Raw genomic sequence first — 21,752 nt, 5'->3', positions numbered from 1 at the left:
GATTTCCAGTATCAAGTTGCGTTGCTTTGAAAATATGTATCTTCCTCTAATCTAAAATTATGGATGTGAATGAAAAATAAGGGAAAAACTGGTAGGAGCTGGGAGCCAGCTGTGCTCAACTCCTTTCCTTTTCAGCTCTCAGTTGCTCCAAGGCTGCAGCAGGTCTGCTCTCTTGCCATTATTCTATGCTGAGGCATAAACCCCGTGCAGAACTGCCTTTTAACTTGAAACTTGCAAGGGCTGGGAAACTTGTCTGTGCTCCATTTCTGGCTGAAGTCACCCCCTCGTGCCTACATATTGCAATTTATGGCTTTCTCTGAAAGGATCTAATCTCAGTGCATGTTCAGAGCAGCAAGTGCCAGAGAGGAATGGGGTCTAATACTTATCTCTGCGTTTTCATTGCCATGGATCTCCCTGTGTTGTTACAGCTGTCATTTTTGTTTTATATACCAAACAGGCAGAGAATTGCCTTAAAACTTGATTTTTTTTACACTTGGTGTTTTTTTTTTCCTTTCAAAGAACATTACCAATGTTAAAGACTGCTTTTATCTAGCAAGGTGACTAGCCAAATAAGCATGAATTTGAATGCTCTAGGCCTTGTGATAGGAGAAAAAGGAGAAGCTGTTGTTAAATGCTTTTAGTGGGTGCTAGACCCATAATTTTTTTAACGGTAATACTGCTTTCAGGCTGACATTGGCTATGCCAGGATTCATCCAAGCACTGTTTGAAATGGCTGAGATATTTATAAACTGACAGACAGCATTTATAAAATCAGGATGCTGACAGTCCCTTAACGATAACAATGGGCTTGGACTCATCTATCACTTACAAAGGTTATTGGAAAGGGAATGTAAGGCTTATATGGGCCTGTAGTCTTAGCCTGGCACTTATTTCCACACATCTCTCTCTCTTTTCTCTCCTCCCTCCCTCTCCCCTTTCAGTGCACTCTGGCTGACACAGGCATCAGACAATTGCAGCTCATTTCCCCGTACCTTTACCCAGTGATGCCTTGTTCTGTCTCCTGCAATCAATGATGCAAATGAGGAGACAACTTCCTAACATCTTAGGGCAACAACCCCTCCACCCCCTCCCCAGACTAAACGAGATGCATCTGGGCTGCTGGCTGGCTTGAACTGGGGAAGAGCAGCATGCAGTGAGTGACAGCCTTAACCTGGGGCTGGGTGGGGTGAAGCAGCCCTTCTGCTTCGTTTTCCTTCCATCCAGTGCTGCTCTGCAGGCACGGTGCTGGTGTTCTTGCTTTCAGCCAGGAAGGAGCTGCGGAACGCAGCAGCCCTTTGCCCTCTGTGAGGAGGAGCAAGTGCATCGCAGGGACCCTTCAAGAGGCAAGAAAGGGGATGCCAGTTATTTTTGAGCTCTGCTAAAATGCTTGAATCCTCTTAGGAGGTTGGGGGTCAAGTGCCATCAACAGTTTGCACTAGGAAAGGGGAAACGTGGTATTTTGCCCACATGTACTAAAGCATCTATTTTAATGTGGCAGCAACCGCCGCGATGGCTGCATCTGGCATCCAGTTTGCCCTTGAAACGTTTGCTCTACTCTAACCGTTTGGACACAGTGTTCCCTCTGCATTATTTGCTTAGGGACCTGAAATACCCAAGTAGATTTCCTCCATGTGGTTGGATCTGCTGATGCCACTAAAAGCATGCCCTGCCCTGGCTCCTGTTGGAGCCGATGCATTCACAGGCTGTGGCTGGAGAGAAGCTCGACTGGCTGGAGGGGGTCTATTTATCAGGGAACTCGATTAAAATACAGACTGCGCATGACATCAGATTTGTAATCATTTTTTCCACAGCAAGCAAGCATTTTCTGTATTGGATGCAGGTGTTTAAAGCAATAGTGTGTTTTAAGGGCCAGTGCAGCACAAATTCTGGCCTTTGGGATAATGACAAGTGTTTTGCCTGCATAAACAATATATTTTTTTCCCCCTGAGGTCTGCACACACCTAGTTTCCCTCAAGCTCATCATCTCTGTCAGGTTAATCAATAGGCACCGTATGGCAGAGGGTCAGTAATCAGTGTCATCGTGCCTTTAAATCGTGTTGAAAATTTGCTTAAAGCCTGGGCCAATTAACATCGAGATGATGAATGGATGGGTAGATGGGAAGAGCCTGGTGCTTAGGGGCTTTGTGAGAAGGAGATGCTCAGCTGTTGAGCAGCAGACACCAGCGAATAAAATCAGCCATTCATGTGAGCTCAGTCCACCCACTCTTAATGATAATGTCAATCTAGCAAAATATATACACATTGGAGTTGTCACGAGTTCATAAATCAAAGGAGTTTGTCAAAGGCATTCAGATTAACGAGGCAGCAGCAATAACAAGTCAAATTTGCATAGAGAATTGCCCGAATCTCAGTAAATTATGATCCTGTTTTTCATTTGATTATTTGCTAATGTCTCAAGAGGGAGAATGATTATATTAGCATGCAAAATCTACTCCAGAAGTAGAAATCCGAGGTATAGCAGACCAGCACACGATGACAATTAATCAGTTTCTGCATACTAGCGTAAACGCGCAAGGCCCAGAAATGAACTCCTTTTTTTATTATTATTTCTCCTTGCTACTGATCCAAATGGTTCAGCTTGACAGAGACTTTATATTGCTTTAACAGTGTTCTGAATTGTGCCTGCAGGCAAGACATAGTTATGCAGCTATAACCAACCTATCCATCTGCCAACCAGATTGGAATTCTCCTATCCAAGGCTTCCATTAACCCCCACTGACAGCTCCAAACAGGATTAAGAATTTGAAAGCATAAAAAATAGTTGTGCTCTTCGCATAGATGCACGCTTCTCCCCCCACCCCACCTCCCCACGCTCGGAAAAAGGCTGCATCTGTACCGCTTTATAATTAGTGCTGGGCAGCACGGCACCGAAGAAAGCCTCCCCCAGTTGGCAGGGCTCTGATTTCCACCGCGACGAGTGAGGCGGTACTAAAGGTAGCTCTGCCCAATTGGTAGTCCCTGGGAGTGCATTTATCCATGTATTATATCTCGTTCCCAGCAGTGTTTTGCTGGGCTGTGTACACAAAATACTGCGTGTCATCTCCCATCAAACGCCTCAGCCTGGGGATTTCGTACGCATCGTAGCATGGTGTGTTTAGTGGTGGAGGAGGCGTCATGGGGAGAGTTAAATAGTAATAATTTCGTAGTGGTCTTTAAGACAACCTGCCACAGAATTCTATTCTGTTAATTACAGGCTGAAGTTTTAAATGCAAATCGGATTTAAAAGGCTCTCATTCCAGGCAGTAGTGGCCATTTTAGGAAAAATGAGCTACGGAGGGCAAAGCCTCTTGTTGTAAGAGCCTCCTGTTAGAGGCAGATTTTGAAGGTTACGTAAACGTCAGCTTGGGTTTGCTGCCTTCTCGTCCTGGCACTTCCGCCGTCATTGTGTGACCTTGGGAAATTATTTTGCCTGTCTGTGGCAACCCTGTGTGTTTATCTCACCAGGGCTGATCGGTCTGGGGTTTGGAGACTTTGGTGTTTCTTGTTGTACCTCGCTTGTCCTTGTGTGAAAGGAGAGACCCTTGCACGTGGGTTCTGCAGCTGTAACCAACCTGGTTTTGGCCAGGCTGGCTCCAGCCTGGGAAGGAAGGCTTGCCTTTGGGATTTTATCCCTTTCCCCTGCATTGGCTTTTTCAGCTTCTGTGTGCACTGCTTTTCTTTGCTTCTTTCACCCTAATAAATTTCATCGCTCGTCCCCTCTGTATCGAGCACAATCGCCGCACTTTAATATTCCCAGTGAGTACAACCCAAGGTACCGTCTGGATACCAAATGCTCCTTTCCAGCTCTGTGCTGGGATGTGCGTTTCAGCAGCCACGAGAGGGTGCTCGCAGCAGTCCTCCCTTTGTTCCTCTCCTGTGGCCGGGAGCATCGCTGAAGTCCTGCCGAGGCAAACCTTGTTGTGACCTCGCGTGCGTTTATCCCTCCTCCCACCTTGTTCAGCAAGGAGAAATATATAGAGGTGCCGTTTCAGTCAATTACGTTATGCTCTTCCCATGGCCGTGGCTGAGCGTCGCCCTATCAAGTGCGAATCACGTCCGCGCAGCCACAGTTAGTCCTGAAATATGCAGGATCCTGTACCTGCACCTGGATCGATGGGTTTCCTATTCCTGAGAAATGAGCGGGAGTTCCAAACATCTGTGCTTTTCCTTAAGTGTAATGCTTTCCAGTCATTCTGTCTTCACCAAGCGGAACTTACTTGCCGACAAAAGTGCATGAGCAGCTCTCCTCTTTAATAGGCTGCGATTGGAGCTGCTGTGTTGGTGCTGTAGGATGGTGAGGCGCCAAGCTGTGAACCACCATATGCACTTGGCAGTCTTTGTCTGGTCTTTGTTCAGCCAACCTCTTAGCCTTGCCACCTATAAAGATAATGAATGCAAAATGGTCCTCTGCTTGCTCTTAAAATCAGATGCTCGGCTTAAAGGAAAAGTAGATAACTTGATGCTGTGCAGGAAGTAGGAATTTCCAGCATCAGCACTGATTTTTGTCCTTTTTGGTGTTTTTGGAAGGGGAATCTTGGATAGTTTTAAATGTAGAAAGGATGCAAAATTTCAGTGCCATAGAAAAGTCTGGGAAAACATTTTGGCGCTTGCAGTAGGGAAGGGGTCGACTGTTGAAAAACCATCCAGAAAGAATAAGCAGTCCCCCCAGACTCCCTAACCTGGGCAACTAAATGCATTTCCAAGAAATGCACAGCACTCACCTTGCGTTCCTGTGGTTCTTGTACTTGGTCTGTTTCTCCAAAGCACAGAAATTAAAATCCTCACTTGAATTTAGCCACTTACCAGGCTGTATTTCATGAGTAGCAGAGAGCAGCTTTAATGTCTGACCTTTCTTTTTGGAGATATGTGATTCTAGCTTGTGTGTTTTTACGATCGCAGTCCTTCCTAGGCTGGATTTAATGCAATAACTGGGTCCTGGCAGAGACCTCATATGAAAACTTTTAAAAACCGACCTCTCGCAGCGATTTATCAGGGCTGTTTAGGATTGATTTCCATTATAAAACCCTGGTTACAGCATCCCAGATGCCACGGTGCCTTGCGAGTTCTATATCTTGTTTGGAAAAACAAACAAACAAAAAACGCAAAAAAGATTTCTAGTTGGTCTGCAAGCCACATTTTGCACTGAGTCCTTCCCACCGACTGATGACATCCCAAACATTTGAGTTTTTGTTGTAACTGTTTTCCCTTATCTGCTGTTTCTCTGCCCGTACCTCCTGGCTGCGCCTTTCTCCCCTCTGCCAGCCCTGCAGCCACCTCTGCCTGAGGAGCTGGCCCTCAGAGAAGCCAGGCAGGTTCTGTGGGGGCAAAGGGGACAGCAGCACAGCATGCACGCTTCTGCTGGAGATTCTGCACCCTGAGCTCATCTGCAAGGAACTGGAATCCCACCCTTTTCCTGGCAGAGCTCTCCCTAAGCAGTTTTTCTGTCTCTCTTTAAAACCTGCTTAGTTACTCACTACTGAATGTGTGGGAATGTGGCCTAAGGCTACGAATACTGTGGTGATCAAACTGATTTGAGATGTGTGTGGGATTCCCCCAAAGCTGGCTGCCACTATGCTGCTGGCGCGTACTGAACCCGTGCACAGGAGCTGCCATGGGAGGACGGGGTTCTCCCACGTACCCAGCAGTTTCTATCAGATGTTTGCTAAAGTTCATGCCTATCCTGAGAGAAGCTTTAGCCCATCTTTACTCTAAAGCAAGTAGTAACTGGCTTTAATTGTGAGGTTAATACAAAAAAAAACTCTCCTGTTGCGCTTTCTGCAAAAGCCCTCGTAGTTCTTCTTTCCTGTCCCCTTCCCTTGCTTTATTGATCTCTTCTCTGGATCTGGTAGCTTATGTTTTGCAGCCTCAGACTTCCCAGGAACGGTACGTGTCTGTAGGTGGAGTCAGGGGCAGGAGGGAGAAACGTAGCCATGCGACCGTATGCTGCCTACGCTTTAACAGTCTTGTTTTCATCAGGTTCCACTGTTTTCAATGGGTATACTGGGGTGTCTAGGAGCACTGGTGCTACCATGCTCATCCAGCCGTTATTCCAGCTTGTCAGAGAAGCAGTTATTGGTAATTTCAGAACAAATCCCCAAAGCACAGGCTTCTTCCATAGGTACCTGCACAATGGTGCGTTGCTGTGTTGAGGAGGAGATTCTTTTTCTGCCATAACAAGCTGTTTGGCTTAGAAGTACGTGTTAGCCTCCTGTATGTGCATACATAAAATGCTATAGCCTGCGTTGTACAAATATTCTGTTTCTTTTCTCCTCGCAGAGTAATACTAGGGATAAGAACTGAATTAAAGCTTACTTTCTTTCGCAGAACTCCTCTGAGAGAGAAGACTGTAATAATGATGAGCCCCCTAGGAAGATCATTCCTGAGAAGAATTCACTTAGACAGGTATGTGATCAGTCTCCTTAAGAATGCCATAAAACTTTCTAGCTATTTGAATCCTTAAATGCTTTTGGAAGCTGAAGTCTGACTTACACTGGTGGAAATTCTTTCTTTTCTCCTTTGGGGTCTGAGCGAGTCACAGTGTACCCAGGAAAATCAGCCATACGGATTTAGCTTTCAGGAGAGTCTCATGAGCCTTTCCAAGGAAATCTTGATTTCTGCATAGTGCAGTCAGCTGGAACTCTCTAGTTTCACCTTTCTCCAGTTGGTGTTCGTGCAGCTCTCCTCAGCCTTTTCTTCTGTTCTGCTTCCTGCCTTGTTTGTAGTGTATTTTATCTTGTTTCAGGTCATGCGTTCAAGAAAGTCAGAGCTTTCCAGAACAATTAAGTTTTCCATTACCCTTGAAGGTGAATTTTCTTGGAGGTGATGTTCAGGTTAATAACCTGAAAAATGACTAATTTATTTTCTTATATGTTCATATATATTACTAATTGGTAGAAGGAAGAGTGGGATGATAGAACTTAATATCTTTGCCATTTATCTATAATAAAGCAAATTTCTTACCAGTTCATCAACAAAAGACATAGTTCAAAGCATGGTGATCAGCTGCATTTCATGTATTCTTGAGCCTTCATCTTCCTGCCCAGTGTTTAGCAGGGTAGATTCTGGACAAAATCCTTGGTCCTTCTGCTTGCTATTTGGCACCTTATGTGTTGAGCACTTCTGCTTGCCTGTGGACAAGTTCAAGCTGTAGGCTGAAAGCAAATGCCCTCTTGTCTAGATCATCGGAGTTGGTTGCCCAAATCTTGTGTCTGTGGTGGAAGGAATTTTAGTTCTTTATATAAGCATAAATAGAACTGTCAAAGCATTTTGGAAGCTCAGATCGTGCCTTTTCTCTATTAATGATGGGCAAGGAGCAGTTGGGAATTTTTCAGCTCTAAGTGGGGGAATCAGAGACAAATGCAGCCTTGTGCTTTTTTCTGTTTTAGTCAATGAGTAAAGATCTGCATATCCTCGAGGAAGAGATTAACCTGCCTTACATCTGTGCATATTTTGTAATACCAAAAAGATCTGTCCTGCAAATGCTGTCAAAGCAGTAACACACAAAAAGTGCTGAATTCAGTACCTAGTACCTTAGTGGAAAGATGCTAACTTGGTAAATATTGAGTATACGGCTTCATATTTTCTGTCCCTCCCTTTGGATACTGCTGTTGAAATTTCATTATTGAGAAACATGGGCCTCCTGCACAGAAGCAACGAATGTGTGTGTGTGGAGAGAGGGGGAGATCTGTTTACTTCCATGGTCTTTCTACTGAAAGTGTCCCTGTGTTCTGTCCTTACTGATTTGTTAGAGAAAGTGAATGAGATGCAACAGACCGCTTCAGGGGAGGTGTGATGCGTTGGTATGTTCACCTGCTGATGTGTGCAAGCAGAGGTGCGGTGCTGTTTCTTGGTTGCTGTGCTGGTATGCAGCCTTGGCCATTAACGTGTCCTCAGGAGGGTTTGTGGAACAGACGTACCTGGAGGTGGAGGTAACAAAAAGGTGCTTGTTTGTGCACCTGAAGTTGTGCACAGGGGCTGAAGTCCCCCATAGCTCAGTGCTGTGGACTTGTTACTAGAAATGGAACCCTTCTGTTGACTCAGGTGGTTGTTGTACAAGGTTACCTTCAGAAGTGCCAACATGTGGAGCTGTGCAGGTGGGAACCATGGCTTGCCAGGAGGGTCTGCAGGGCACAGGGGACACGGAGATCAGCAGTGGCAACAGAAGCAGGAACAGGCAATGAACTTGACTCTGATAGCTGGAACAGGAAAAAGATCTAAGCTGTGGCAGGTTTTGAATTATGGATGCAAATGCTCAGTTCTTGTTGGGCGCGTGATCTGACAGAATTACATTTTGAAGGGGTAAACTGACAATTGTAGGACAAAAACTTCAGAAAAAAAACAATGATGAGTGGCAAAAGTTTCTGGCAACTTTATTTAAGCTAACAAACGAATTTTCACACTGCAAAGTTATAAATTAATTTTAATAGGCTGATCCAGATGGTCCATTTGGAAAATGGATAGCTTGATCTGTTGAAAATTAAACTAAATTTATCTCTCTCATACTTCAAACTGAAGTAAGCGTGAGAAGAGTGCCCATTAAGTCCAGCTCATACAGATGGACCGGCAGGTCACACATGGGACTAATCTGATTCATTTTAAAAATAAATGCATGAGTTATTGAATCAGGTTCCTGTTTGAAGCCCTGCGTGTGAGCGTGTGTGTGTGCGTGCCGCCCTTTCAAAGGGACTCGCAAATGCTTCAGTGCCTTTTTAACCTGTGTGTTTCCATTTTAATTCAACTTCGTTGCCAAAAAACATAATTAGTTTTCAGTGCCTATCATTTAGTGTTAGCCCCAAACGCTAGATTGATTGGGTCAGGCATTTGTTATTTTAAGGGCTACGTCTCCATTCTTCATTTATGAAGAACACGAGCTCAATAGTCTTGGGGAGAGAGCCGGCCTTTAGAAACTGGGCAGGGGGGAAGCTCTCTGGGGGCCCCTCCAGCCTTTTAGCTTCTGGGTGTTTTTAACAGAGCCATGAATGCAGATTTGTAAATTTATTGCGGTGCCATCTGTTTTTTTTTGCGGGAACCGTATTATTGTTGGCTCCTATCTGTCTATTGTGGTGGTCACTCCCCGGGAGCTTGCCCTCGCAGTCCTAAGGAAAGTGATGAATAGCGGGGGTCAACATGAATAGGTCACAGGGCAGCTGTCCAGGGCTGCCCTGAACTTGATTACCTCTCTGGTTTTTAAAGAAGACGGGCACAATGCGGCTTGCTTAGAGCCCTGCCCTTCGTCCCCTGGCGGGGCGATGACGAAGTGCCTTGCGCTGTGCTCCTGGGGGCTGTCGGGGTGCCACGGGGGGAAATGCCGGCAGCTTGCTGCGGCCTCCCTCCTGCAACCCTCTGCAAAGCTCACCTGGCTCTCTGCTGTCGCTCATCAAGCCTCCAGATGGAAGTCCGGGGAAAAATCCCAGCCTGCTCCCCATTCAGGCAAGCCCCTCTGCATTTTCAGGGTTGTTTTCCTGCTAGCGTTTTGGCACAGAATGTTGCCTCAATTCGCTCCTGTGGATTTGAGATCGTTTTGTAAAATTACATGTAGCACCTAAGACATGCTCTAGCCGCTGTTTTGGTGTTCAGGTAGACACATTCCACTCTTAAAGGGCTTAAAGTCATACACGGGCAAACTGTTAGAAAGCAGCTAAAGAAGGCAGAGCAAAAGAAAGACAAAAAGCAGCAGCAGCCAGCCCTTTCTGCTGGCCTCGTCCTGCCCACGGGGCTGCTCAGAAGTGCTCTCCAGGAGTGTTTCGTCTGTTTCTGCAGTGGGAACAGCCGCATGGTGGGAAGGAGCAAGGCTCCTCCAGCCCTTGGGGAAGGCATTGCCCTTCTGATTCACCTGGCAGAGTGCAGGTGCAACCAGGTCAATAGCGTTGTCCTGCACACCTCAGCTTTTACCTTGTTAGTGCTTGCAAGTAGGGAGGTGCTGATTGAAAAAAGCCTTCTAAAATCACTAGAAACACATCCTGAACTTACTGTATTTATTATTTATATTTTGTTCTCAAACAAAAGGAAAAAATAATTTCCGTTTGTCTGTAATGCTCCGTGTGTGGTAACGAACGAGCCAACCTGGGCTGTAGTGGAGCTGGAGTTACAGTGGAATGCTGCCTCGTGGTAGAAAGGCCACTGGGCTCTTTCAGCAGTAGTGCTAATAGGAATCTGTCACCCTGCTGCATTTCTGCATTCCTGTGTAATTGAGTAAATTGCAAGTGTTGTCTGCTCCCCCTGTCTTTTGTGTCCACGTCCACTTACCATCCAAAGAATGTGGGCAGTGATAAATAAAGCGCTGAACAGGACTCTCAAGTCTTTGAAAGCAGCGTGTTGCCAGCCCCTTAGTTATGTTTAAGTGTTTATGTTTTTCTGTATTCTTTCTCTTGTGTGGCTGGAACCCTGGGGATCCAAAGCCATGAGAGAGGCCAAGGAGCTAACAAAGTAGCTGTCCCCTTGTTAGCTTGTTCCTTTCTTCTTTAAAAAAACAAGATGAGAACCATCTGGCTCAGGGCATTACATTTTCCTCCCCCATGCACCTCTATAGATGAAGAGTTTCACCTGCAGCGAGGGTTTACATTGATTAGGGAGGGAGCAGTAATTCAAGCCTCCATCCACTTCAGTGGTACTTTGCAGTCTTTAAAGGTGCTGACCCATTGAGTTAAACTGTCAAGGGAGGATAAAAAAGGAGCTTCATCCCGGGAGGTAACAGCTGCCAGGTTTTCAACACCTTGCACGCTGCTGGAGAAATGTCACAAATTGTCAATGGGAAGAAAAATCGCTTGGCTGCCATCTTCCCTTAATGACGCGCCTTATAAAATGAAAGATTTAAGGGTAGAAAAAATCATCGAGTAGCTGTCAGGAAAAGAAAAATCCGGGGGGATTTGGAACAATGGGCCCAACGAGATGGATCCTGAAAGGCTGCAAATGCTGCGTCCACGTTGCAGAAAGCGGTTCTGATGGGGATGGCCATTTTTGCACGGCGGGACAAGAGAGGGCTGGGCGGCAGCACAAAGTCTAACACTGCTGTGCCTGAATTAAAGGGGGAAAAAAAAGAAGTCATCTTGATTCATAAGCCAGTGAACTGAGAGAAGACATACTGTATTTCTGCTCTTTTGAGGACAATTTGTTTTCAAGCAGCTACCAGATGGCTAAATACCACGACATTTCCTTTTTTTCTTTTTTTGTTCTTTATTTTAACGAGAGATGTAGTTCTCTTTGCTCTTTGTTTTTGTTGGTCTTAATGCTTTTACTTGGCTGAACAGACCCTGTGGTGTTTGGGCATTGTGACATTACTTTTTTTTCTTTGCCCCTGTGCATTGATGGATGAGGAAAGAAAGATCTTCATCTTTAATGTAATTTCAGATAACAGGCAGATTGGAGTGAGGCTTTTTGTTTGTATTGTGGTGAGGTTTTTTGTTTTAGGGGCCTCTCTTTTTGCTGTTTGTTTTAGGTAAGTCATTTTAATTGTACTGAGTAATTAGAAGGTACACACAGCCAAGGGAGCTTTGTTATGGTAATTGCTCAAAAAAACCCCACTCCCCAACTACCATCGCCATGTGTTGAGACACTTCTTCCCTCTAGTGGCAATATTAAGGACTCTGCCTTTTGCAGTAGGCAAGGTGTAATTGCAATATGACAAACTGTGCTTTGGGGAAAACGCCGTGAATGATCTGTTTTTTTTTGTTTGGCTGGTCATTATTTCGGCTTATGGCTTTCTGTGGCGACTGTCCTTTCCGCGGGCTGGGCTACGGGCACCAAAAACTTAGGCTTCGGAAAATAATTGCGGCAAATGGCTGGTAATGTCTTACAGCTTGCCTTGATTCTAGTCTTCTTTTTAATTACCTGCTTATAAAAACGTTTTTAAATTTGTTGAGATTACTTAATTCTTTCGGAAGAAGCACCTCATTTGAAATAAATAAATAAATTGCGTTTATTTTAAATAGTCCATGTGAAAGACCTTTAAAGGGTAATTAATGCAAGTCTCCTAAGGCTCTAAGTGAGATGAAAGCGATCTTTCCAAATCTGCTGGAGTGATTTGTTTATATAACTTCCCACTTCTGCTCAATTCTTCGGAGTCTAATAACTTTTTTTCTAACCGTTTGGCAATTTGTGCTCAGCTACAGAAGCCCTTGTTCAAAAAGAACAGTTTAATAATCTTTTCCCTGAAAATGACTTGGAGGGAGGGTGTGGGTTTTGTCGTTTGGCCGCGTTTTTATTAGTGTTATCTTTCTCTGATAAATCATGTAATTATTAACTATTGAGGGGGGGGGAAATCTTATTGAGCTCCTGGGCTGCAGCTTCTATTAAAAAGTGGAGTTTTGTTCAGGGACTGGGGATTCTCTGAATAAATGGCCGGGGAGTTGGGGTTGAGACGAGGCGCACGCTCGCAGCTCAGCCTGGGGTTCCAGCCGTCAGTTGGCATTCCACCTTCATCCCGAGCCTCACCGACGCGGGGAGGATGGTTCCGTGTTTGTGTCAGAGAGCAGCACCGTGCGTTCTTTAAAAAGAAAAATGTAACCAAAGACTCCTATGGAATGAGATCAGATCCAGCTCTATCTTTAGTGAACTATAGCCTCGCGTCTCTGTGGCGTTTTGAGCCTTTGGCTGAGAGTGGATACAGCTTTGTGGTCCCCTGCTTCTGACATGATTTGGTGCCACCATATATTCCTAGGGTTTTTTTCTCATTAGAGCTTGTTTTGCTGTAGGGCTGCTTAACACCGTTCTCAAACGGCTTTTGCAAGGTTAAAGGAATGCGGCTTGGTAACAAGTTTGTGTCATTTTAAATATATACCTCCTAGTAAATAAGGAGGAGCCTTGCAATCAATCCCTTTTAGTGTGTTATATGTTTCACCTGACAACTAAACCCTCTATTGATTAACCATTACTTTGTTAGATAATCTTGTGTCATTGAAGCCTCTGTAAAAATTAAACTCTTTAAAATGTTTTACCCTAGCAGCAGTGCGAAAATTGAAAACTTGTTCAGAATTACAGCCGGCTTCCACTAAGAAGGTAGTTTTCAACAAACTGGTTTATGTTTGCATGCTTTATATGCAATATAAAAACATATTAAAGCACTCCAACGCAAAGCTATCCGCCTGTGGCGTTGAACCAGGCTGCCATTTCAGACTGCTTTCCTTGGCAAGGAAACCTCTTATCTTGATGAAAGGTGAAGAGAAACCTGAACGGTTCTGGTGCAAATCAGATGAGATGCATAAAAGGGTCGAGCTTTAAAGATGAGCTGAGAAATTTGCTTTTCTGAGGGCTGGTTCGGGGTTTGATGTTCTCATTTTTCTTCCAGAGTAGTCAGTGTTCCTACAGTCATCTGAGGCAACAAAAGGAGTGCTCTGATATTTTGCAGTGTATCGTGAGGCACCATGAAGTGTTTCAGCTGGATTATCTCTGTTATTATCCAGTGACTTGACAATTGTTCTCTTTTCTGTTCAGCCTGCTCACTAGAAACTGTTGGTGTGCAAACACAACGTGACAATGCCAGATGAAACCACATCTTTAGTGATCTTGTGTCTCACAGCAGCTGGTAACTGCTGCCTGCAGAGAAACAGTAGGAGATATCCATACAGCAATACCTCCATGCGCCTCATGTATTCTCCTGGCTCCTCATGACTGCTCTTCATGAGCCAAATGCTGCATCTTCTCAACATTACCATAACATTTCCTTTGAGACCCGCTAGAGCGACATGACTTCTTTTCTTTTTTCGTGGATGTTAGGGCAGAACTAGATCACAGATTATAGAATGGCCTGGGTTGAAAAGGACCGTAATGATAATCTGATTGTGAACCCACTGCTGTGTGCATTATTGCAAACCACTAGACCAGACTGCCAAGAACCACATCCAGCATGGCCTTGGATGCCTCCAGGAGTGGTGTTCAGTATTTTTGCTTGAGGTTATTTGACCACGTTGTAGATCTTGCATATGCATCTTTAGCGTCTCTATTCATCACACAGCTAATAATTTCTCACATTCTCTGAGAATGTGAGAAAAAGACCAGGAGAACTTTGTAAATGTGCAAACGTAATAACGGGTGTTGAAGTGCTGATCACTGCTCGCGTGTTTGATTCTCAGTTCTGCATCCTGATGGGTTGATTCCTCTTAGCTTTCCTTTAATTGAGAAACAAAGAGCTGCCGAAGGACTGAATGGTTGTCTGGCAACTTGATGCTTACGTAGATCTTTACATAATAAAGTTACTGTACAAATGTTGGCCCTCACAATAAAAATATGTTCTTGTCTCATTTGTGTGGCTGAAAAGCTTGAGAGGGATTTAAGACTTGTTGGTTTGTGCTGCAGGGGCAGAGGGACACACATGGGAGTGCCCAGTGGAAGATGCTGCAGAATGACGGCAGACGGCACTGGGGATGTCCAGGGGATATCCTGGCCCATACTCTGGACATGTTCTCCCAGAGCTCATTTAATTCCTATTTTTACTTCTTACGTTTCTCTCCATAGTATCCCATGGAAGCGAGCTGCAGATCTCCAGGTATATAATCAGAGAATCATGGAGTCATTTGATTTGGAAGGGACCCCTAAAGGCATCTGGTCCAACTCCCCTGCACTGAACAGGGACACCTACAGCTCCACCAGGTGCTCAGAGCCCCTCCAGCCTGGCTTTGGGCATCTCCAGAGTTGGGGTATCCACCCCCCTTTCTGGGCAACCTGTGCCAGTGCCTCATTGACTGTATTGGAAAAAAAACTACTTCTTTATATCCAGTCTGAATCTCCTCTCTTTTATTTTGAAACCATTTCTTGTCCTGTTACGGCAGACTGCGCTAAAGGGTCTGTCCCCTTCTTTCCTATACTCATTCTTTACATACTGAAAGGCTGCTATCAGGTCTAATGAACGAGTTCCTTTTGTTCCTCTTTATTGTTATTTTTAAGTACTCCATTAGTTCCATCAAGTGTCACCAGATCCTGTGGGATTTGATGAACGAGTTATGTTGGAAATTGTCTTGGTGCTGTCCATGCTAAGGTGTAATACGAGGGTAAAAGTAATAAAAAATAAATGGTATAGTGGAATAATTATTTGTGTCTGTCACGTATCCTACTTTTGAACAGTGATGTAGTGAGCTCCCTTCTCAAAAAGCTCTTTTTTTTTGCCTTTATTATTTTACATACTATATTTGGATTATCCACTCTATTTGTGTATGTGATAGAAGGCTTGCTGTAAGCTTGCCTTTTAAAAAGCTGGCTTGTTACCAAGCCTTTTGATACCTGTTCTGGGAGGAAAAAGACTAAAAAGATGTGAGTTGGTTCATGGTTGAGTTCAGGAAGCCATAGGCTTCCATGTTTCTTTCAGTAAATGCTTTTGTGACTGAGCTTTTCATCTGCAAAGTGCAGTTGGTATTAGCTTTCTTTGAGCCTCTCATTGAAATTGCAGTATATACGAGGTACACTGGGCAGAAATGCTGCTACTGGAATGCTGGGAATGCAAATGCAAACGAGGGAGATCACAGATTTACAATAAGTGGGTTAAATTACACAAATGTCAATAATGAACAAAGAATATTACCAACTCTTCACGGTTTTCCACCTTCAGAGCCTGGTGGAATTTAACTGATGTGATGCTGATGAAATGAAGTCTGTGTGGTATTGTCTGAACGTCGGCACAGAGCAGATGGTGTCAACTTTTCTGTCCACCACTTGAGCCACTGCATCTAAGCCACAATTTATTATAGTTTATGCCATTCTGATCCTTCTTCTGAGAAAAAAGTGCTGTGCATACCAGAGTGATAGTTTTATGACGTTGGCAAATATTTGCAGGAGGCAGAGTTGAGTCCCTCAGCCTTCTGTTTGCTCGCAGCCTAATCCTGGTTTGAATGCAAACCTCCCTGCTGAAAGATGGAAGATGCTGAAAGATGCACCCTGCTCAGCCAAATGGTGCTGGAAAGGATTTGGGCCTGGAAATTTCTGTTTCTCCTCCTGGATGCAGGCAGGAGTTGCAGTCCCTTGTAAGCAGTGACAGACCAGTCCTGCTCTGTAGTGTTCCCCCAGATACTGCACTGGTTAAGGCAGCTGATACCATCTGCTGACTGCCACGCTGTTTTTTTTTTTTCCTGTGTCTTTTGGTCAGCACATAAATTGTGGGTTCTTTGGGGGTGGGGAATAGTCTTTTGTTAGCACCAGGCATAGCACACTGGGGTTTTAATCAAGTACTGGGACTTCTAGGAACTACTGTCCTTCTCCTTTCAGTAAACGTGAGCTTCATCAAGTAGTCATTAACAAGGTGCTGAAAACCTTCATTAGAAACTCTTGAGTTCTTCAGACATTTTAGTTTAAAGAGTCACTTCATCCAAGTTTAATTGTAGTCACAGTAAAAAAAAAAAAATCCCTTCAATCTGCGTATCTCAGAACTATAAAACTGCACAGCTTCTCAGAGAACAGGCATGCCCTCAACATAGATTTTTGCTGTAAACTAGTTTATTTTGGCTTGAAATTATTACACCGTAGGAAAAAGGAAATGTAGCAGTGTTGTCGTGGATTCTGGTGCCAAAAATATGGTGCCTGAAAGAAAATTGTCGTCTTCTATTCATAACCATTTTAATCTTTCTGCAGACCTACAACAGCTGTGCCAGACTGTGCTTAAACCAGGAAACAGTATGTCTAGGAAGCACGGCTATGAAGACTGAAAATTGTGTGGCCAAAGTAAGTAACAGAATGGCTTTGGTTTTGAGAGGTTCTTTAGCATTCAATTCACTGTTAATCAAAGAAAAATTCTTGTTAAGGATGACAGTTAGGAAAAGTGTTTAAATGGAAAGTAACTACTTGAGGTAGGTTTTTCCATCCTTTGGGGTAGAGTTTGAGATGTGCTGTTTTCCTCTGTTGGAAATGGTTACTTGAGTCCTGAGCGATCTAGGGTAGAAGAGTTTATTCTGCTACCCAGGTAGGCTTTTGCAGTGGGATGAGCTGTTCCTGCCATGTGATTAGCTGTGGCAACTACACGTGATAAATGTCCAGATAGATGCTGATCTCTATATATAAAATATACAAAGCATGAGAACTCTGTGTCATGGCGCCCTTTCTTAGCTGCCAGAAGGAATGTGTGCAAAGAGTTGTTAATAAAAGCCCTTTAACTAAAATCCAGTGAATGCTCTATTTAGGAAAGGAAGAGGGAAGCACAGTCAGAATGGTAAGAAAATAGATATATTCATGCATCAGAGAAAATACATTCCTTGAAAATTGTACTAGGTGTGACTGGAACAGAGGAGGTGCCATTAGCCACCCTCTTTTCTTAAAATTCAGCATAACTGGAGTAAAATAAGATACATGCAAAGTTATTTGTGAATGGAAAACATTTGAACCATGATGCAATAAGTATAAAAAGGCTGTGTGAAGGATGTACTTAGCCTTGTGTAAGCTTCGTGTTTCCACTGTGAGGAGGGTTAGAATGGGCATGCAGGACAGATCAGTGCACACAGCCATCTGTTACTGAAACCAGCTGGCATTTTGTAGCTCTCTGTCACCACGACCTGACCACTCGAAAGCCTGTTTTCTCTTTCACTGTTTTAAATTCCTTGATATTCTTGAAGTCCCCCTTTTCCCCATACTTTAAAGGTGCCTTGTCTCTTCAAGGCCTGCTTTTGTATTGACTTTTAAGCTAATCCCAGCTAAATCTTTTCTTTGGAATTTTTCTAGTGAAATTTGGATGTCCCATTACTTTTATTTTCTTTTTTTCTGAATTGGCCACCATAAAAGTTTGCCATGGTGCATTCAGGTGACTTCGCACTTGTAAACTGCTCTTGCCATGCGAGGTTGCCTTTCAGTGGGCATGCACTTCAGAAACAAGTTACCAATCCTGGTACAAAGTGCTAATATTGAATCCTGAAATCTGCTTTCCTAGCTTAAGACAGTTGGTTTTGCATGTTGCTTCCTCAGGCCCTTCACGATACAAAGTGAAACTCTTGAATTGGCTCTTACTGAATTATATCAGCATACAGCACTATTCTGATGCCAGTGGAGCAACTCACAGCGAGCTAGCTAGGAGTAAACCCACTCAATGCCATGTACTGTACACCATCCTGATCTTCTTACTGAGGAGCAGGATGTGCAGGAATTACTGCTAATTTAGGTGATGCCTCTTTAAACTGAGATGACATACCTTTAACTTCCCAGTGTCCCAAATAATTGAGTGTCCTGAAGCAGCCTATTCAGTGGGGTCATGGTAAGAGAAATAGGCAAGTTTGGAAGTAGATTGGCAAGTCTTGTTTCGTGTTATTGAGGATAAATCTGAACTGTCACTCTGGAGATAGAAAGTTGTATGTTCTTAAGTATTGTGTCTCCATACACTGTATGATTATATAATATATGTAAAAGAAGGACTCTTACAGGGATGTATTTCCCCTAGAACTGCATTGTCTGGCTGTTGTACCCCTTTCCCCGCCTTCCCAGCTGCAAAACAAAGTGAAATAGGTTCTAAGAAAGCTTATCTTTCAAATTCCAGAAGTGTTGAAGCGTTTAAACTCCAGTTAGCTAGATGCAGATGGCTCTGTGATGGCATAGGCAAATGGCACAACTGTTAAATGTTCTCTCGGTGAAGGGCTTAAATGGGATTTAAGGAGTTCAGAGGCCTTCTCCTAGCCTTATGCACATGGCGAGTTTTATCCTCCATGATTGATGTCTTAAGGCTTTGAACATTAAAATCTTTTGTCAAGAGGGTGAATACTGGAAAGCATAAATGCAAGTTGCTTTGTCTGCAGCACTTTTCTGAAAGTACTGTAAATTTTTTTCTTTGTTTGCTTGCTTGATTGCTTTTTTAAAAGTGATATTGAAGGACAAAAAGGGTTACTTTGGAAATGATGATTACCTTTTCTGATTCTGCAATGCAGTATCAGCCTTGACAGGAAAAATTGTTCAAAATGTGCATGTCTAGACTGCATAGGAGTGATCATAAATTAATAATTATATATTTAGGTGCACAGATGTCACTGGGAGTTCTTCCATTAATCTTTGGGCATGTTGTTGCCACTGCCTCTGAGTGATCAACAAGTGTGATATATATTTAACCTAATGTCTTTAAAAGGCAAATGTAATTTCTAATTGTGTTTTTATAGATGCTGCTCACACACAGAAATCCTCCCTTTGGAAACTGCAAAATATTTGCAAGAGCATTTCTTGTTACAGTGGTACTGGTGTGCAACCATAATTGGATGACTTTCTCAGAAATCGGTGCAAGATGCTTAAATAAGGTAGAAATATAACATGAACCTGAGCTGCAAGGGCAGGGCGTTCGGTTTTAATGAGGGTTATTGAAAATTGTCCAACTGAGCATCTGTTCCCATTGTTCCATATTTTGTTAGCCAGTATCTTCGGGTCGGATAATGGTGTTGGTGTGTGGTGCATCCTCAGTTAAAAATCCCCTGGCATCTGGTCTGTCCCTAGGAGTCTTGTGATGCTCCTGTCCTGTATCCTGGACCACTTGATTTGTGCAGTGACCTTCATGCTTTGCCCTGCAGCGAGGGAGGCTCTGCTTGTCTCCATTCTCCTTGGCTGAGTCTTTGCTTAGATGGGTTATATATTTTTAAATAGAGGTCTTGCCGTTTCACCCTTTGATAATGTGGGCTGTGCTAGGTTTGACTTCTGCTGCTCTGCTCACTTGGAGTCTGTTGGATAGTATTGGATAGTACACTTCCTTGGATCGTGGAAATATTTTCCTAATTCAAAGTGCACTTTTGCTTCCCAGCAGGAGAAGGAGCTGATCTGATGGAGTTTTGCAGTCAATACCCATTTCCTGTATTCATTAGATAGGTTTTTTTTATTAACTCGTGCAGTCAGATCAAGTTCGTCTGCATCTGCTGCATAGGGAAGTGTTCTCAGTTTCATTTTGCACATTAAGTTCTTCTCTGTATGTGCCAGAGCCAGACAACCTACGGCGTAGCAGCCACAGACAGCACAGAGACACCTTTTAAATGTCATACAGCATCCCTGCATATCTGCTTAGCTCTGAGCTGGGCAGCAGCTGGGACAGGTTCCCAGCCCCTGTTATTACCAGAGGTGAACAAAATTGGAAAAAGCAAAATGCAGCTGAGCACTCCTTGCTCCTTGCCATGCCCATGTATGATCCCTGGTCCTGCCTCTTAAGGTGTCAGCAAACCAAGCGTGTCGTGTCCTCCAGGGACATATTCTTGCAAAGAAGCATAGTATTATTTAGCTGTAGCTGCACTCTTACGTTCAAGGGGGATTCCAGTGAAGAAGAGGGGGAGTGGTGGAAGGAGCTGCTAATTGGAACCAGCTTTTCTTTGTGAGTTCTTTCTGCATCTCTACTTCAGAATTTTTCGGGTTAGACTAGTCCGCACAGTAGTAACACTGAGCTCGGAATTTTTGTATGAAATGCAGTGGAGAAACCACGGCTACACTTCAACAAACAAACATTTAGGGTTCCAGGCTGGATGTTCCAGTTGGCAGTAGGACAAATTGATCTGAAGAGTGTCCCTCTTGGACTCTCAACTCCCTTTATGTCACAGATTGATGGCTCCTCTTTCCTGAGAGTGTCGCTGCATTTACTTTACATGAGCAGCACATGCAGCTTGGAGTTCTGCTGTGAGACACTGCTGAGTCAGTATATCTTCAGATAACGTAGTTTTCCAGTGCTTCTGAAACCTTCCCAGTCCTTGAATTGATAGTAGAGCATTGTAATCCTGAATGAATATTATCTGACAAACTACGTTGTTTCTTGATACTTCTTCAACTGGTTTAATGAGAAAGTATGTTCCTTCACATCCTAAATTTATTTTTGTATTATGCTTTTGCGCAGTGATGCAGAGAGGCTGTCAGCTGTCATGCGTCCAGCTCCAAAACCTTTGCTAGCAGTGTTCCCTTTTGTATGCTGGGGACATGACAGGGACATCAGCTTCTGAGGCCGTTGCCTACAAATGCCTGCTCAGCCAGTGTGGGCCAGGAGAGGTCCAGGCATACCACTTATGCCATTTCACTCTTCTGTTCCGTGTTGTCTCTGTGAAAGAGGGTGTTGTGAATAGCTGGTGTTGCAGGGACGTGGCTGAAGGTTGGTTTGTGTTCAAAAGGTGCTATGAAACATGAAGTTCAGCACTGGATTCTGAGTATTTAGACAACTCAAGCGGTATACAGAATCAGAGGTTTGTCTTAGAATGTTAACATAACGATGATTTTCTTTTCGTAGCGATGTGGCTACTTTTATCTTAATTGTGGGTTTCTAATTATTTATTTATTTTTGCTCAAGACAGTCTTTAGGCTTTAGCTCTGCCTCAGTCTAATAACCTCTTTGCAAATGGCTGAGGAAGAAATGTGATATCCTGCTCCCCCACCCTACCCCACCATACACATTCTCCAGATTTTGATAGACTTGTTTTATTTATTTCCAAAATTATATCCGCAGGAAACAAGCTGTTTAAATTCAGATTATGCTGAAGCAAAATGGTCCTGGTATGAGAAGCAACGTGCTGTTTTATGAGCGCAGAGTCCCTTTTCTCATAACTGATTGATAGTAAATATTTTCCTGAAGAATTATTGCCAACCATGAACAGTGCAACTGTTTCACTTTTTTTTTTTTCCGTGCTACTTGCCGTACCAGCCATTGTCTGTAATTAAGATCTACAATTCACAATGCAGACGTTTGCACTTCCTCTGGGTCTGAGCTATTTATAAGACATTTCAGCTGTTCAGAGTTTCTTTTGAGTGTTAAACTACATGTAAACAGGCTTTTTTAGTCTTCAGTTATGCAAACACTATGGTTGTCATTTCTGCTTCTCTTAGCGCCCAAAATGACTTTGCGTGTCAATGAA

At 43.7% G+C, this 21,752-nt stretch overlaps 1 protein-coding gene across 5 annotated transcripts in view; it reads left to right on the top strand.

Annotated features, from left to right (window-relative positions):
- The window catches only part of BTRC (beta-transducin repeat containing E3 ubiquitin protein ligase), a gene marked incomplete at both ends in the record, with an annotated part of 106,014 nt that overhangs the window by 38,495 nt on the left and 45,767 nt on the right, over window positions 1-21,752 (top strand). For 3 of the 5 annotated variants that reach the window (XM_079535203.1, XM_079535201.1, XM_079535200.1), the window contains 2 exons: window positions 6,325-6,402; window positions 16,552-16,641. In XM_079535203.1, the coding sequence (XP_079391329.1) occupies window positions 6,325-6,402; window positions 16,552-16,641 (168 nt within the window). Of the gene's footprint in view, window positions 1-6,324; window positions 6,403-16,551; window positions 16,642-19,046; window positions 19,182-21,752 lie in introns of all 5 variants that reach the window. The other 2 variants (XM_079535199.1, XM_079535202.1) reach the window with 2 other exon arrangements.

Source organism: Tetrao urogallus (genome assembly GCF_951394365.1).
Source record: "Tetrao urogallus genome assembly, chromosome: 5".
Lineage (NCBI taxonomy): Eukaryota > Metazoa > Chordata > Aves > Galliformes > Phasianidae > Tetrao > Tetrao urogallus.
Note: the sequence above shows the minus strand (reverse complement) of the source record. Positions and strands in the feature narration are given on the sequence as shown.